General features: G+C 40.2%; 2 protein-coding genes across 2 annotated transcripts; one reads left to right on the top strand and one right to left on the bottom strand.

Moving 5' to 3' along the window:
* The first annotated feature begins 2,833 nt into the window (after nt 1-2,833).
* LOC109399928 (small ribosomal subunit protein uS3m) lies at nt 2,834-3,631 on the top strand. The gene is made up of 3 exons (XM_019672378.3): nt 2,834-2,967; nt 3,034-3,205; nt 3,268-3,631. The coding sequence occupies exons 1-3, from the start codon at nt 2,941-2,943 to the stop codon at nt 3,555-3,557; spliced, it is 489 nt and encodes a 162-aa protein (XP_019527923.2). The 5' UTR covers nt 2,834-2,940; the 3' UTR covers nt 3,558-3,631.
* Nucleotides 3,632-5,461: 1,830 nt separating this feature from the next.
* On the bottom strand, nt 5,462-18,373 carry LOC109399959 (protein MMS22-like). The gene is made up of 3 exons (XM_019672427.3): nt 17,989-18,373; nt 16,309-17,925; nt 5,462-7,007 (listed from the first exon to the last, which is right to left on the bottom strand). Exons 1-3 carry the CDS (start codon nt 18,179-18,181, stop codon nt 5,518-5,520), a joined length of 3,300 nt encoding a protein of 1,099 aa, XP_019527972.3. The 5' UTR covers nt 18,182-18,373; the 3' UTR covers nt 5,462-5,517.
* Between the last annotated feature and the right edge of the window lie 365 nt (nt 18,374-18,738).

Raw genomic sequence — 18,738 nt, 5'->3', positions numbered from 1 at the left:
GTTGCCATATCGAAATTATTGCAAAATGCATGCTCATGTGAGCGTACGAGCAATTAAAAAAAACACAGTCCCTGTGCGGCATGGATGTTGAAAATCGGAATTTTCGACACGCGAAAATCGATTTTCTACTAAACCGTGTGTCGGACGTACATCGAGCACAGTGCGCTGGATAGAACGCCCGGTCCGCTGTCCAGCGCACTACGTCCTACATTAGGTTTTACGTATGGATTTTGAGAAAATTTGATTGTCGGGTGTGGGAAATTTTCGGCTTTCAACCGCGACGACAATATGTACTAAAAATGTGCAACCCGAACACATTTTTGAGCGTAGCCGTTTTTGCGTGCAGTTTGTTTGGATACAACGGATTCACAGACAAACAGACGTAACACTTGCGAAATTTCCATCGACCACGCTTTTAACGATCATTCTAAATTTTCATAGTTGTGGCTTTTACAACCAGAGGCACGCGCATCGTTTTTCTATGCGTTTGACGTTTCACACTACCGCCTTCTGTTGACAATATTGCACAACACTGATTCGCACAACTTTTCCACCAGGTGACAACTATGCTGAACTGGGCGATGGATTTCCATGAAGATCGTTCAAGGTGTCACGTCTGTTTGTCTGTGACGGATTCATCATCACGGATCTATGTTTACTCTTCTATCTACACGCTCGTTGAAAACTACTCTAAAGTGAGTAGAATTCGACTCAGTTGCTTACTTTTCAAAAAAATGTCAAAAGTGAGTGACAGTGTTTTTCACAAGTGAGTAGATTTCTACTCTGTTTGACAAAATTAGCCTTCTACTCAGTTCTGAGTAGCCTCAAAATTTATTCTACTCACTCTAACGGAAATAACTTAGAAGAATTTGGAAGCATCTTTGCCCAAGTCTTTGCCAGTTAAGCTATTGAAAATATTTTCGAACTTTGTGAGAAAAAAATAGAGTGCCCTTCACCGCTAATTGCTTGAAACGTCAATGGAAATGTGGTTTTGAAAAGTAAGTATGGATCTCGGTATGGATATTATTGATTGAATATCGAAACTCAAGATAGAACTACTAAACTAGATTTTCAAAACCACCATTTACCGTCTAGGGCTACGCATCCCGAGAACTTCCTTATTGGAAAGAGATTCTTCAAGCAGTTGATCGATATGGTGCTGGGGCTGCTGACCATGGATCATGGACCATGGACTTCCTGTACATCAGGCGGATTAGATGCCGACGATTGTTAGCAAAAGCCGAGGCAAAAACTGAACGGAGTATGAACCATCACATGGGCGAACTTATTGCATCCAGATCAATTAATGGCTCAAGTGAATAGTCAATATTTTTCGCCTTTAATTAAGTGTAGGATTTGTAAGATATTTTTATTTACTAATAAAATGTGTATTTCACTTCTTTTATCATAAAATTGCCATTTTCTTTGAGAAAATATAAAAAATAACAACGTAAATAAATCTACAAAAATGAGTAGAAATCGACTCAGTTTGCTAAATTCCTGTAAAATAAAAGTGAGTAAGAGCTACTCTAATTTGAAGAAAATCCAATATTACTCTAAAGTGAGTAACGCTCATTTACTCTCTTTTGAGCTGTTCCACTTTTTACCAAAGTGAGTCGAATTCTACTCACTTTAGAGTAGTTTTCAACGAGCGTGTATAGAGATAAGTGACATTTCAACACACGAACACTAGCGCAAATTTTTCCTCACACAAAAGTGCACGCCGATTGAAAGGCTATTCAGTTTGCATATGCAAATATTACCCAATCGAATTGGGTAAAACGGGTAAATAATGATAAAACTAACGTCCGGGGCAAGAGTGCAAATATTTTCCTCGCAGTTTCACAACTACATCTACAAAAAAGGCACGCATACATTTGAACGTGATTACCTCTATAGTACAGCCTGGATTCGCTGGTTGGGCCACGATTGCGCCCCGATTAGCAAATCGTATTCGTTCGTTGGGGCAACTGACATCTGTTCAAAATGCTGTATAGACACACGCGAGTGACGAGAAATACGTCACGAAACACTCGCATACTTTCACAAACGTTCTGTATATTTACAGGAGCTCCGATGCAACGGCGGTCAGACGTCAAACTCGATTTGTCATCTATTTTTACATTGACAGTGCTTTTAAGTTGGGTTTTGCCGCAACCAGTGACCATCGAGACAGCCCATCCATCGAGCCACCAATGAACGAATCGGGACTGTAATAAATTTTAGATTTACTCAAAAATGTGTAAAATATACCCAGAATCAAATGTTTATATATGAGTAAATATTACCTATATTTTTCATGCATCCACATTACCCAAATATGGGTAATGGGGCTTTACCCATAAAATAAGTTTGTGCACTATTCGGCGATTGAGTAAAATTTAGCCATGATTGGGTAAATTGACCGTTGCGTGATTCTAATCTAATTCCAAAATCAACTCAATTGGGTTGTTTAGTGAATAAAATATTGCTATTTTCTATAGCCTAATCGAAAGAGCTAATTTTTCTGAGTAGAAGGTGATTTTATTGGATTCCAATACGTTCGTTTTGATGGTTAAATTAACAAAACAATTTCAAATTTCGTGGGTAGAATGACACTTCAATCGATAAAATGGCAGTTCGACCCGAACAATTTTTTTTCCATACAAACTTTAAATGCATTTTAAAAATAGTTCCCGGAGTTCAAAAATTATGCAATTTTGGATTTCGACTAATATTTGGGCGGAGAATTCGATTATGAAATAATCCAGATACCCCTAAAGAACCCAATTATAAGTACTTTCGCTCCTCCGTGTTAAATATTATTTCTCTGCATGCACCACTCCCAGTCACAGGGTATCATATACTGTCAGTGAGTGAACGCCGGATTACAAAACGTAAACACACGATGACAGTTCACTAGAAGACGAAAATTTCAGCACTATCCAGTCCACTATCACCATGAGCCTGTTACAAAACATTCGATTGGTAATTTTTGCAGAAATATAGGTATAAGAAATTTGATAAAATGCACTGATTTTTCTTTATACATAGGTTGCGCCATCCATGGTAGCTCGGCGTTCGCTCCATGTGACCGCTACCATTGCAAAATCCCAATCTGGACGGTACAAAATCACCCCTAAAGGAGATCGACCGCTCACCTATGAAATGGCCAATCCTCCACACTATATTGCCCACCGGAAGGCCTGGAACTCATGGAACACCTGTAAGTTTTCCGTTCTTATACAGTACTGCTCGACATGATTCAACAATGTGAATGATTCGCAGCCAACCTTGAGGGCGAGCTTCGTCCGTCACAAACTATGCTGGAGGATGAATTTATCCGGCGTTTCATGACCGGCACCTGGCATGGGTTGGTTCTGTCCGAGGTGATCATCAAGCGCCAGCACAATCACGTCCGGATAGCGGCAATACTGCGACGGGGCATCACGCCACGCAAGATGTACTTCCTGATCGGGTACTGCGAGGAACTGTTAGCCTACTGGTTGCAGTGTCCCGTTACTTTGGAACTGCAAACTACCGAAGACCGCAAGGATGTTATATTTAAGTATATCTAAGTGAGCCATGCATTGGTAGAACGGAGGTGTTATTGCAAAATAAATGTTGATTTCTAATACACTAGAAAATTAAAGGCTTACCCGAGCAAAGTCTAACAACAAAATGATAGCAAATCGAAAACACGATTTGTAATCAGCAGCAAATTGATATCATATTTTGATATCAGATTGTCTTGATTAATTTCGATTTCAAATTTTGATATCGTTTTGCTGTCATTTAAAATTATTACAAATGTTTAAGTTTTCAAGTCATTTCAAAACTTCTAGGCGACCTTTTAAAGCATTTAATGATATACCATCATTGCAATTAACGTATTGCATTTAGGTTTCCATATTATTCGAAAAACTCTAAATTTAACGATTTCTCCATTTTCTCGCACTGATAGCAAAAACAGTAATCAATTTGCCATCACTGATAGCAGGAATTGTTTTCAACTTGCTCTCACAGGAACATTTTTCTGCTCTCATTTTTGATGTTTTAACCGTTAAAACGACCAAAACGACATCAACCTGAGTAATCATAATTTGCAATATCACAACATCAAAATTAGTTTTCGATTTGCTGTCAGACTTTGCTCGGGTAAGGTTTCATCGATCATCTCTTCTTCAATGTGCAAGTACGGTTCCACTTTTTGACCACAAATTGCCAGGTGCGATGCAATCTTGCGTCTAATTATAAAAGAGTACAATATACCATTCAATTAAATTTTAATGGAAATAGGAAAGGCGGATCCAGGAACATACCGCTGATGATACTCTAAAGTGTCCATTATGCCAAATGACCGTTATGCCAAATGTCTTTATGCCAAGTGACCTTATGCCAAACGGCGTTATGCCAAATGACTTTATGCCAAATGACCCAGACCCATTTCGCATAACAGATCCATGTTTGCCGTGTTTCTTACTCACATGGGAGTTGTGCGAATGGGGGCAGCGTCAGCCCAAACTACGTCACAAGTAGGCGCTGAAAAAAAATCGAACGGATGAATGCGTAAAAACCGCGTCAGCGACGCCTCCTCTGTACGGTAGTGGAATCTAACGAGACATGACAAGCGTTAGAAGCAATGTTACGATAGACGCGGATTTTGATTATTGCTTTTGCACAAACCAAATTTTTAGTCTAGCAGCCTTACAATTTATCGTTAAATTTAAATACATCTACCTAAAATAAAGGGCCCATTAGACATGACAAATATTTGGTCAAACAAGCCCAACAAATGACCAACACAACGTGAATCATAGCAACCTTGGATAAATGTCGGGCTTCAATAACAAATATTTGTCATAACGACAAACAGTCTAATGGCCCCTTAAGTGCGAACCCTTAGATGGTTTCACGTGCATTGCATCTGAGTCACATTAAAGTGGCAATAAAACTGAACATGGATCACTTGCGAAGAGCTACGTTCACTTGCCACTATCTCAGTTAGGAGGCATACTATCAAAAAAAAAACCAGTGCATGAAGGACTTAGTAACTCCGCTAGGTGAATGTAAATTACATTCACGCCGTGAAGAGTTGCGTTTACTGACTTCTGTTGGCTTAATTATTAACGTTACGCCAGTACCGTGACATCACATAAAAAATTGATTGGGATTAGATGATGTCAATGTCATGGTACTTTGTTCGGTAAAGTTTCTGATAATACAATAAAAGAATAAAGGAAAAGTAACAGGACATGTTGTCAGAGTGCCGGACAACAACCCTTCAAAGCTGGTGTTCGCAAGAGATCCGGATAGTACAGGAAGACCTGGAGGGCAACATGCGGGATGGCCGTATTTTGATAAAATGTTTCAGAAGCGAGCTAACAGCAAGTGAGTGTAACTTCTTACAAGTGAAAGATCCCATCCCTGCCTAAAACAGATATATGTAAATGGAATTCTTTCGCAATTTGTATTACCCGAGTTGAAAGGAAACCGTGAACTACCTTTTTTATTGATAATATTCAACACTCATACAACTTAGACTTGGTGTCTCTTAAAAATCGCCTCTACTGCTCCATCCAGTTGATACACCTGTCGGCGAATATTCTTGCAGTCATCGTCATCTTTCGAACACTCCGTATCCCAGATTTCCGCTCGAATCTTCGAAACTGCGGGTTTCATGAATACTGGATTTCTATCCGCCAGCTTGGCAATGAAACGATAGAAATGGCTTGTATCCGATGGTAGGTGCCGCCTTATATACAACCCCAAACTGTTTTGGAGTTCGTCCTTCACCTGGTTTGATCTGCCTTTGGCGTAATCGAGTAAACTGAAAGTTATGCTGATGGCTACTAACTTGCTCGGATACGCATCGGCACAAAATGAGGCGTGGGTCATAATAGTGGATCCAGCCAATCGGATAAACAACGCTATCTTTCCGTTGTCTTCAATGGCTTGCAGCGACTCCAGAACGTACAGCAGCAGTCTCAATCCGATCTCGGCATCCGTTTTTGGGGCGTCTTTCTGAAGTTCCACGTACGAGAATAAATATCGCTTAAATGCAAATTCGACGAATGGTCCATTCAAAGACGAAATCAACAGCGTGTACGGCTTAGCGATGTCTTTTTTGTCTTTGAATTTGTCGAAATGAGGAGCCCACTTGACCATCATGTTTGTAACATGGTCGCCTATCACGTTATCGTAATCGTACCTCATTCGTCCAATGGCGTCCATTATCCGATACCACATATTTCTCATGGCCAATACTAGTTCGTTGGGCACACCTCTATTGGTGAGCACGGACATCGGAAGGAAGTATTGAGTAAAGGCTAAATGATACAAGCACGTTCCGTTGCTTCTGATGTATATCAAGGGAGCACACTCCTTAAGTGCCAGCGCAAGAATCGACAAGATTTTGTTCAACAGTGATGCATTCGTTTTGAGGAACCATCGGTCGAAGTCTTTGAATAGTGAATGTATTTTTTTCTGCATATCGTACTGCATACTGCTGTTCCCCTCCAACTCCCTATACTTCTTGCCAACGAACTTGAAGAACAGTCTCAGAGGTTCTTCACCTTCTTCGATCAGGTCATGAGAAGGGATTTCACAAAGTGCTCTGAATTCGCTCATTTGCAGAACCAGCTGGGAAAATTCTCGCATCTCCTCCGCGGTATTCTGGAATGCCAACTTCAACCAGTATTTGATAATGAACTTTTGCTCAATTTCGCTGGCTCGTTCACTTTTGACGATCAGTGTGACGTATTTTAATCGCATTCCAGGATGCGCCGATCGGTTATCAGCAAAATTGGAAACCATTTCATAGAAATGATCTGCGAACGGCTGTCCTGTGGAAAACAATGTGAAGTCTGCTGCTACTTTCGCGATAATCGAACATGGCTTGTCGGCCTTGATGAATGCATTCTTGGCAGAGGAAAGCACTATTTCGTACAACGGTCGTAGCAGGTCATGATGGTCTTCGGTGCGATAAGATTGCTTCAAACGCAGACAGTTGAACAGACAGCTGACGGCTGAAAAGAAAAAAAAATGTATAAATAGGCCTTGATTAGAATGAATGATTTCAGATTGCTTTTTGATTAATCTTTGAGGTCATTCGAAAATGACGTAGTATTTTAGGGGGAGGGGATATCAAACTTTGGGCAACAATGTGACATTCAAAGATGCTCTTCTTGAATTTCAGCAAGTGACACTAATTATGCTCCTCATACAGTCATTACAGTGTTATATACATAAAACGAGCTATAACAAGATGTTTTTTCACAACTAGCTAGGAATCTACGGACCGCCTGTTCCAGTGGTAGGATTCCACTAGTCAGGTGACCCCTAATTCATGGTATTATGCGGCTTTATGTTAACCGTGCCTAGAAATAAATGATTAGGGGGGACTAATAAATACCTAATCGCAAACGGAGCCTTTGTACCAGGGTGCCCTGCACAGTACCTACAGGGGATGGCCAAAATGTTTGGGATAGGCATCTTTTTTTCTCCAACAAAAAAATTCAACATGCTGTGCTGTAACTTTTCATAGAGTGCATCAAAAAATCTCAAATTTTGACTGTTTTGTCAACCTATTATATGTGCATCATTGGTACAAATTTGGGCTCGATTGATTAATTTTTCGCGAAGTTAGAACCGTTCGGGTAAAACACTATTTTTTAGACGACTATTTTTTTAACTGTCACATCTCGAAAACCAGTTAACCGAATTGAATAAATTTTTAAACGTTTATCAACAATATATTGATACTTAATACGACGTTATAAAATGTAATATTTATTCACGGCGAATTAAGTTATACTGGGTTGAATTTTTTACCAATATAGAGAAAAATAAATCAAATTTACAATACCACACAAAAATTATTAAATGTGTTCTTCCTTCAACCTAAACAGACTCTAATATATCTGATTAGAGATAATTTGATATCAGAAGTGGAAAATCTTTGGATATCAACACTAAAATTTATTGACATTGATGTAAAAAAATTACATTTTTTTGAGAAAAATCCACATAGTGTCAATCTATGATAACTTTTTTGAACGTTTAAAAAGTATCTATGTTTTAATAGTTTGTGAAGCATTTACATATTTTTAGTGTACGTTCAAAATTTCATTCAATTCGGTTCACTGGTTTCCGAGATATGACAGCTCAAAAATGAGTTGTCTAAAAAATAGTGTTTTTTTTTTTTTTTGAGATTTTACCCTAGAGGGCATTCATCTCAGTTGCTTTATAAATAGTGTTTTACCCGAAAGGTTCTAACTTCGCGAAATATTAATCAATCGAGCCCAAATTTGTACCAATGATGCACATATAATAGGTTGACAAACAGTCAAAATTTAAGATTTTTTGATGCGCTCTATGAAAAGTTATAGCATGTTGAACTTTTTTTGAGAGAGAAAAAAAGTTGCCTATCCCAAACATTATGGCCATCCCCTGTATTTTGCCCTTACTGTGCTAACCGGAGCAATATGGACCTTGTGTTCCTCCTAGACTTGACGTAGCAGATACGCTTTTGAGGCAACTTAATAATAGGGCACTGCAGTGTTTTGATTTTGTATGGGATTTTGACGTTTCTTGGTCTTGTTGTTTACAAAATTTCTGTAAGAGTGAAACAGAAAGAGAGAATTTGATGCAGTACCCTATGGATTACTGCACGAATTTATTCTGGTCTGCTTACTCTCACACGAAATTTGACGTTTGAGCGTTGTCGACACCTCTCAAACGTCAAATTCTCTGTGGGAGTAAGCAGGCCAGAATAAATTCGTGCAGTGGACCATAGCGGTTTTCCTACCCATGACTTTGCCGACGACTACCTAACATTGTTAGTTGGTATGCGCATCAGCACCCTATTTCAGCAAAGCGCACTTCTGAGGGTTTGGTGTTGCCAATATGGTCTTTCAATTAATCCGAGTTTGTTCTTTTCACGGAAGGGTAAAACCGTAATGGTGTTCGACTTTGACGTCTGTTTGATTCTGAAATCTATGTGACTAAACATGTAAAGAATGTACGTGTAGGAGTCATTTTTGATTTCAAACTTTCCTGGATACCTCATATTGAGTTCAAAATAAAAAAAAAGCTTTTATGGCCTTCGGGCAATGCCGACGAATCTGTGGTGAAACTTGGCGCCTAAAACCCAAGTATATCAAATGGATTTACACAACTGTTGTTTGATCAATATTGGTTTACGGATGAGCAAAGTGAGTACAATCCAATCAAAATCAGGCCTTTTCCAAAGGATGTGCTTAATGGCAATGTCTGGAGCGTTCTCTTCAACTCCCACGGCAGCGCTCGAAGTTCTATTTGACTTTGCCCCACAACACATTCAAACCACACTTTCTAGCACTTAAATTCCTGTGAACCGCAGGTCAACACACACCACGTTGTTTCCACTTTTGGTGAATTGGGACAAATTTCTCCTTGCTCCTAGTGATCTTACAATTGCATGTAATTTTCCATATATATATGTCGGTGTCGGTGGTGTATTGGTAAGCGTGGTTGCCTCTCACCCCGGTCGTTCGGGGTTCAATTCCCGTCGACGCCGATGAGGGCCCATATAGCCGAGGCGGTAAACGCACGGGTATTCAGCATGACCATGCTGAGGGTGACGGGTTCGATTCCCGGTCGGTCCAGGATCTTTTCGTAAAGGAAATTTCCTTGACTTCCTTGGGCATAGAGTATCTTCGTGCCTGCCACACGATATACACATGCAAAATGGTCATTGGCAGAGGAAGCTCTCAGTTAATAACTGTGGAAGTGCTCATAGAACACTAAGCTGAGAAGCAGGCTTTGTCCCAGTGAGGACGTTACGCCAAGAAGAGGAGAGGAGCCGATGGGATTTTCTAAGACATTGTTCTATGTTTGTAATCACGCCTTCCCTCTGGTAGGAAGTTAAGCCTTTACACCCATGTGTTGATGGGTTCGATATGTAGGGTCCCAGGTACGGTGGCTGTCTCCCTGGTCGTCGGAATTTAAGGTTTAGCTCCCTGACCCAGCCGACGTAAGAACAAAACTGGCACCGAACGGTACTAGGTGGCCAGAAAAAAAGAAAAAGAAGAAAATAATCGACGCTGTAGGACATTTTCCACAAAATATTGTCTCTCCGGGAAGAGTGGACACTGGACATCTGGTTATCTGAAGAGATGTATGTCAGACGGCATCGCTTCATGGCTTCCCTTCTCGAAAGTCGAGCAGGTCTTAGTGTCTACTCTCGTGAGCTAAGGCTATATTAGTCTTACTCACTTGGTAGACACTGTTTTCTCAGACCGAAATATTTGCTCTTATGTGCGGAGTGCAATCAGCACTTCAGCAACACGTAATGGTCAAAGTCACTTCTATCTAGATAGCCAGGTTGCTATTGAAGCTCTTGCTTTGACGAACGATAGGTCGAAGTTAATTATCGCTTGTCGAACTCAAATCGATGAGCTGAATTCAGCAAACGCTATTCACCTTGTACCTATGGGTACCTGGCCTTTCTTTCATCGCTGGAAATGGAGCATCACATGATTTTATTGGTAGTGAGCCAGCTATTCCGGTATCGAAATGTTGGGTCAAGCTTCAGATTCACACCTGCGCGGCCACTTAGCACAAACAATACTGGAATAGTTTGGAGTCATTTCGTCAAACAAAATTGTGTTGTACTGAGCCATCTGCAGGGGTGGCGAAGTATCTAGCAAATTTGTCTATGCATAAACTAGTTTACAGCATTTTCGAACTCGATAAGCTGATGATCGTTTTTGGTGTAGAATCATGCCCTAAGTTCGAAAACGCGAAGGAAAAAAATTACAGTAGAGCGAAAATTTTTTCGACTTTTCATACAAGGTTGATGATTTGAAATCGATTTTTGTTCTATTTTTAAGCAAAGTCGCTCACTTCACACATCTCATTCTCCGTAACCAATGTTCTGATTGGGCTGAATTTTTTACTGTAACTCGGCTTCATATGATATGTCAAAAAACATTGAGAAAGAATTTATTGTTTTTTTCTTATTGAAAAAAAAATACATTTCTCCGTATATTTTTGCAAAATTTGCTAAAATTTAAGGAGATCGTACCCAAAACTCGCCAATATCTTGAATTTCATCAATCTGATGCAAAACCTGCATTCAGATGATCGAAAGGTATTATAATGAGCTTTTAATTTATGGAAAAAGATTCAAATTCGGTTGAACAAAACGCAACATATTTGAATTTTATTAAATTTTATATTTTAAAAAGTTGTAAAACTCGATATTGAGCTAAAACTCAAAAACTGTTATACTTTAAATTTTTTGAAGCACGGTTTCGAAATCAGCGCTAAATTATGCTTCAAAAATTTTGGTCGTTGACAGAAGTTCACGACCTTCGTTTTATTTTGTAAACTAGTGTAATTGACGAATATTGCAACATTTGCACCCATTTAGACTCGGCCAATTCATTATTATCACAGTCGAATTTCGCACACGACTTCGCAGCGGCTAGCGTACACAAATTCGGTTGAGTTCATGACAGGGGCGTCGGATGCGCAACAGGTAAACAAAATAAGTTTGATTGGTGTGCAATGTCGCTGGGAAATGATGATCTAGTCGATTCTCGAATTATCACAGTAGTCTAAAGATTAATGAGAAACCCAATATTCAGCAGCTGATTCTTGAGGTTGAGGTTGTCTCAATTTGCTAAGAATAACCCTACGGACACCCTGTCCCGGGGTCCACCAAACAGGTACCCTCAGTGTACCAGTAGCCGCTCGTGTTCCAATAGCCGCTCACGAGCCTAGAAATGAAGTTCACTTGCAAAGATACAATGGTTTTATCACGGACATTCAAAATATGCGCGCCGAATTAGATTTAAACGGGGAGGTTTGCACATATTTATGCCAATAAACATCTTTTTCATGACGGTGAGCGGCTATTGGAACACGAGCGGCTACTGGTACATTGACGGTAACCCCAATCCAAGGTGTCAAGCGACCCGTGTTGATTGATAAATGGTTGAGGGTGTTTAAAAGATGCTCGACCTTCTACGGAGCCCGTAACGTAGATAGATCATCTTTTCGTGTTGAGTTACGGTGAAAGATCTACCATACCGAATCCTAGTGACATCCGGTTTGTCAAGCTGGGGTAATGTGTTTTGGTAATAAGGATTCATGGTACAAAGTCCTTTTTACTGGTGACAGTTTCTAAAATTGTCTTGCTGATAGTTAAAGCACAGACAAACAGACGTATTCAGGGAAGTATTACTTGGAACAGAGCTATTAAAATCATCACCACAAAAGCATAATCGCTAAATACGCTGTGTTTCGCAAACCCATTGAGTAGATGGCGGTAGTGTACAAACGTCAAAAAGGGGCAAAAACGATGCGAGAGCCATGAGCGAGAGATTTTCGAACCACAGAATATTTGAATGGCCCGTTAAAAAGGGATACGATGGGAAGTGAGTAGAATGAGACGTCTGTTTGTCTGTGGTTAAAGATTCGGACTTTGCCCACCCGACATTACACTCGATGTTAGGAAAACGAACATGATTTACGTATCTAATTGCGTATTAACGTATTGAGGCCTGTTAAGTTCTGGTAATTTCTCTAATTTGACAGAATTTTGCAACTAGCCTAAAGCTCCAGGTTTTTCTTTGGGACTAAACTAGGAGCGAGACATGGATGGGGCTCGAGTTCCGATGCATGGATATAAGTACCACCATTTTGTTTTTCTCAGAAATCAAATCGATTGTGTGCGACCCTAATGCACTTTCACTGGGATTCAGATCTTTATGAAAACGGAACCTTTTCATTGTATTCGATTTCTTGACATTGACATTCAATGACAATGGAGTAGTACGGCATGCACTAAATATTAAGGATACGAGTAATGTCACAAAAGATCTAAATACTGGTCGCAGTGACTCACCCGAACACAGCTGGTAATCCGAATATGGAACTTCGTATCATTTGATATGTAACTGTCCATTTTTGCGCAACTGCGTTTCCGTGTACTCGGTAAATACGTTCAGTGAATATACTTAAGAGAAACTGATCTCAGAAAGCTGCATCTTCAGGACGTGCCGTCGTTCTTGACTCGCTGTTGTAAAGAGCTATTAGGCTCCCTCTACGCTTTATGCGTTGTTACAGTGCCCTTATCAGAGCGCTAGGTATTTGAACTCATTGTAGTACGCTTATGGGTTAGTACTACCTTGTTTTCTTATTTCCCTACCAGCCCCTTTCCCCATTTAAATCCTGATTTCCTTCCTTTTCCCTCAGGTACCGTGACCGGCCCTAATTCTGCGCAGTCCCTAATTCGGCGCACTTTCGCGAATATACCACAAAATCACGGACGCTAGGTCAATATTAGCTTCAAATATATTTTTTGAATATTGTTTCAATAGTAATGAAAAAGTTTGTGAAGAAAAATTTTTCAAATCAACGACCGTTATTTTATAAAAAAATAAAATGATGTTGCAAGTACTGGAAATTGCCTGAAATCTGTGTCCGTTAGCGAAGCTGCTAAAAAGTTGCCTCATGAACTGAAGCATTTTGCGACATAAATAATGCAGAGAATGTCTGCTTTTCCATGCGCATCCTGTACTGCTGTCTTCGAGAAATCAGAATCGGCAAAAAACAATTGAGTTTTCTTCTTCCTTTCTTAATCTTCTTATTCTTCTTAGGTGCGCAGAATTAGGAACCGGTATTAAATAGTGGTCCTAATTCAGCGCAGATATTTCAACACTAAGTTTTGAACATTAAATTAATAAACGAACATCATATAAATGCCACCATAGTTATAACTAGGATATTCTATGTTTCTAGCAATCCGGTGAATCTAATTACGTCTCAACAAGTTAGTTTATAAACTTTGAAGGCTAATTAACACGATTCTTGCATTTTTGATCTAATAGTTCGACCGGACTAACCACTTGTTTTAAACATTTGCTATCAACCTCGACGGAAATTTTATGTATTCATGCAAGCATTCGTCAAATGCGATATATGTGAGTCTACATGGAATTTTCTTAAACAGTGGAAACCCTGGAGTTAGACAAGAAAGAAGTCTCAGTTTCCATACAAAGATTGTGCCACCTTGTCATGGAAAAAAGTTTATATTGCCTTTAGAAATGAAAGTAAATTTTACTAATATGTGCATATGCGGATAACTAAAAAACTTTACGTAGTAGTATTAGATAATGCTAATGATACAAATTCCTTTTGTGTATTATGATTGAAATTCTTATTGCTTAGTAATCAATGTAGGTAGTATCAATGTTAAGGACATGCAAAGTTCCAATATGGTCGTAATGCTGTATATTAGTTGGAAATGAAGAATTCAATTGAATTTAATCAATGAATCATGTTCTCATTACAATATGTTATCTTTTTAGAGTTTTTCCCATGTGCGCAGAATTAGGAACATTAGTGCGCAGAATAAGGAACATTCCAAAAAAGGGTGCGCAGAATTAGGAACAAAAACACACTTTAGAATTTTCATGATTTTACATAAAAATTGAGTGTTTTGTATAAGAATTATATTTTTCCCCTATTTACAAAGCTAATAATTATGTGCGGTCATAAATTCAGCCAAATCGGTTCAATTTGGAATTTGTTACAGCTGATTGAAAATGAAAAAGTCTTAGGTGCGCAGAATATGGGCCCTCCACGGTAGATGATGAAAAAGGCTTTTATTAGCTATAATTAGCTATAATAGCGATAGCACAAATTTAACAAATGTAGGAAAACATTCCTTATACCTGATAACTGATGCATATGCAAATGAATCATTTTGTATTCAAGTGATTACGGTCTAATTCACTTCATATGCATGTAACTCGGGTCCAAATTAGGTTAGGTACTTCACAGTCAAATGATTCGGGTGTGAACCACTTCAAATTAAAGTAATTACAATCTGCTTCTAAAATTCAAATGATTCATGTCTGTCTAACTTCACCTTTTTGGGTTGAAAAACGGTGAGTCGATAAGGAGAGCGTCCAACAAAGCTCTGGTCCTCACAAGATCCTACCTCATGCTTCCACGGGTCAAGCGATAACAAAGACCGCTAGCTAAGAGCTGAGACGCTAAGAATAGTGTGCTTAGCTGGTAGTGCAGCCTGGGCACCGTTGTCCTTCTGACTTCAGCTAGATTGAGGAGGTACGACCCGAGACCGCGAGTCTGTTCACCAAGGAGGTGCGGCTCAAACAGCGTCTGTTCTGGCATCCAGCGGCTGAGTAAGAAACGCTGCACCACGCCCAGCTAGATCCAAGGTGGTAGCCCCATCAGCGTGGTCGTCCCAGTGTTGTTTGGGACGCTAAACAGAACTGGCACGATGGCCCTCCAGCGAGACAGGAGCGTTGGCGTAGGCCCAATAAGCCACCCGTAAAAATCCCCATTACGGTTATTAGTTAGGAGAAAACACGACTAGATACAATCGACGAAGTCCCACGCGACTAAAAAAAAGGACTACGATTGGAAACTTGGAACATGGAATTGCAAGTCACTTGGTTTTGCAGGATCTACGACGAACTACAATCCCTCAAATTCGACATCGTCGCGTTGCAGGAACTTTGTTTGACTTGACTGGACAGAAAGTGTGGAAAAGCGGGTATCGAGCGGCTACCTTCTACCAAAGCTGGGAACCAATAAACCAATAAACTGGGAACAGGATTTATTGTGTTGGACATGATGCGATAACGTTTAATCGGGTGGTAGGCTTCGCGACTCCGAATCACAGAAACGACTGGTAGGACGGTGAATGTGAGCAGTTGAAAAATGAATAAATGCAGCATGGGCGCAGCGCGAATGTTGCAACACCGTACGAGGGCGAATGAGGCGCGGAACAGACAGAACTCAGTCTTCCGGAGGAAGAAGCACCAGCAGGAAGAACGAGATCGCGAAGCGATGGAAGAGCTGCACCACGTTAAGGACACACGGAAGTTCTACGAGAACCGCTTTTGCAGAGGCTTTGTACCACAAGCCGACATGAGCTCAATCTTCATTCAAATGTCTTCAACACCACGAGTGTTTTATAAAGTAAATTAAATCGGTCTTACGTGAAAATATCGTTAATTAAAATAATGACAGAGAAAGCTCTGATTCTACATCTGCAAAAATACTGATAGAACAGAACAGAATGAAAAGAATTCCACGAAAAGCACGAAGAAGTTAAGGAAATTTGCAATCTAAAAGATCCAGGGCCATTCCGGGAATCGAACCGACACCCTTGGCATGATTTTTAGTAACATCTAAAAAAAAAAACAAAAAAAAAAGGAAACTATTTTTAAAGCCTCATTTTTACAGTTAGGACTGCCTAATGATTCACGGTAGTGTGAAATAATAAGGAAGTAAAATAGTACTTACTTTTATACAGCGCAACGCGTTCACTCTTAGAGCACCCGCCCAGGTACCTCGATAACCAGCCACCAATGAATTTTTCGTCCCCTTTGTCCAGCTGCCTTTTAGTGGAGATGACATCATTGTACACAGCATCCATTGCCTCGGCAAGCACGTGCAGCGCCGGTTGCAATCGATCTCCATACTTTCTCCATGCTGCTTCGATCATGTCCAGAAGATGTTTCAAATATGCTGTTTTGTCGAATTGTCGTCGGCTAAGCACCACAAGCAGCGCAGCGTTGCCCATACATATCGTAATAATACGGCGAATCGTGATATCGATATTTCCTGTGGGACCCGGTTGGATTAGCTTGAACTGGAGCATTTGCTTCGAAACACGGTGGTGATCATTTTGGTAGGGAGTCGATTCTACCATGGCAATCATGATTAACGCGTAGTTGTAGATGCCTTGCTCTGTTAGGAGTGCCAACTTAGCAGGAGTAAGTCTTAGGACGGTCCGGTTGAAGAGAATTTGAACTTTTTGTTTCTGTTCCTTATCGGAGTAATGACGAACCATAAAAGTGAGAAGCCTCAGGAAGCAGCTAAGGCTAGACGTGCGGTAATGCATCGTTTCGTATGATTTCTTACTGGCTTGGTAACTGGCCTGTTTCAGCAGCTCAGTTAAGGATCGGTTTATCGTAGGCGGAGCCGGTTTGCTAAGCCAATTCGGTGGAAGCTCAAATGACGAATTCAAGCGTTTGCTGAAGTATTCCCACAATGGAAATAAAAAATCATGCTTCAGCGGCCGCCACCAGTCGCAATAGATAGGCCTGATAAGTAACAATAGGACCCTCAATTGCTCTTCTGGCTTATCCTTTTCGGTGAATTCTTTGACTGCTTTATCCAACAGAGTAAAATTGTTTCCAGTTTCAACCACAGGAGTTTCTAGGAAGGTTTGCTCGTCCAGGTGACTATATTGGCGAAGCGATGCTATCCCATGTATAAACCATACAATAAACAGCGAATCATTTGCTGGCAATTCCGTTTCCGCATCGGCTCCCTTCTGTACTCTTTCAAGAGCATTGTGCAGACAACCCCAGAAATCAAGCTGTTTTGTTCCACTCTTAGCCATAATTATGACTGCGAACCAAAAGTTACGCACACACGTGCAGTAGAATGGCCCACAGGACGGTAAATCGCTCTTTGAAAGGTGGGCATACCTGAACACTGCAATCCGAATCAACTTCTCAATGAGCCTTCGAAATATTGATTCATAGTCTTCGGGTGGTTTGCCAAGTTTCCCGCGCTGTTCCATTTCATACACGATTAAAAATCCGTACCATTGGAAATTCAACATCCCATGAAAGGAATCGTACATTTCCACACTCATCTCGTCGACTGATGTTCTGCTCGTGTTCATCACAGCTCTTACCGGTTCCGGTAAAACATTGTACAGTTTTGAAATTGCTGCCTGCAGCTCCTTTCCGTCTGAATCCGTTCTGCCCAGAATCATCCGAAGAAGTAAAATCACCTCTGCTATGTGCAAACAGTACCTGAAGTGGCTTGCCGTCCTTCGCCATTTCTCGTCCATTATCTTTGCGAGTATGTCCCTTGCCGAAATGGACATCTCCAGCATTGCTTTATCTGCGGATAAAAAGTGGTTTAGCTTCTCTTATAGTTAAAATAAACAAAAAACAATTCGTTTACCGCCCAGGTCGAACCATTCGCATCCGAACATGCGCAGCGACGAACCTTCAGCCGGGATTCTTGGCGAGGCGGAATGCAGCCGTTTAAAATTCTCCACCTCGGTCAGCTTACGGACATGTTTATTTACAAACCGGGAGTTTCCTTCGTCTGGTTGCTTCAGGCAATCGAAAACGTTGGCGCGGAAGGATTCCATAACTCTTTATTAACTACCGTATCACAATTCACAACATATTGAGCCGTAGACTACGGTCCATAGCAAACTACCGTATAACTGCTTCTGATTTACCGCTATTTGCCGTAAACAAACCAAACAAACGCATGCACACAGTGCGTTTAGTGATTCTGCTTTCAGTTTGTTGTGGACTACTTACACTCCAAAAATGTTTCATCAAGAAGTTCGCCAACTAACACAATAATTCTGGACTTCGATTTGAACATGTCGTATTTATGTTTGCTGTGATCCCTATGCAGATTCGACCTATTCATATCGAACGTCAGATTTTATTTATTTATAAGATTCCAGTACACAGGGTCAATTATTGGTCCAAAAAATAAACCCACGTTCAAACATCTTGTTTGACTATGATCGAATTTTCATTAGTGTCAAATAGAATATTTCTTGAATTCTTTCCTTGTCAAATATTTGACCTTGTGTTGAATATTTATTTGACAAAGAATAAATTTGCGAAAAAACATCTATTTGACACTAAATAATGAAAATTCGATAGAGTCAAACAAGATCTTTGAGCA

The sequence above is a fragment of the Aedes albopictus genome, chromosome 1, assembly GCF_035046485.1.
Source record: "Aedes albopictus strain Foshan chromosome 1, AalbF5, whole genome shotgun sequence".
NCBI lineage: Eukaryota > Metazoa > Arthropoda > Insecta > Diptera > Culicidae > Aedes > Aedes albopictus.
This window is presented reverse-complemented; position numbering and strand designations above follow the sequence as displayed.

Coding starts and splice junctions, on each gene's coding strand:
- LOC109399928 (XM_019672378.3), top strand. CDS start 2,941: ATGAGCCTGTTACAAAACATTCGATTG. Junction 2,968..3,033: donor TGTTACAAAACATTCGATTG/GTAATTTTTGCA, acceptor CTTTATACATAG/GTTGCGCCATCCATGGTAGC. Junction 3,206..3,267: donor CTGGAACTCATGGAACACCT/GTAAGTTTTCCG, acceptor AATGATTCGCAG/CCAACCTTGAGGGCGAGCTT.
- LOC109399959 (XM_019672427.3), bottom strand. CDS start 18,181: ATGGAATCCTTCCGCGCCAACGTTTTCGATTGCCTGAAGCAACCAGAC. Junction 17,926..17,988: donor CGAATGGTTCGACCTGGGCG/GTAAACGAATTG, acceptor TTTTATCCGCAG/ATAAAGCAATGCTGGAGATG. Junction 7,008..16,308: donor ACGCGTTGCGCTGTATAAAA/GTAAGTACTATT, acceptor TTTTCTTTTCAG/CCGTCAGCTGTCTGTTCAAC.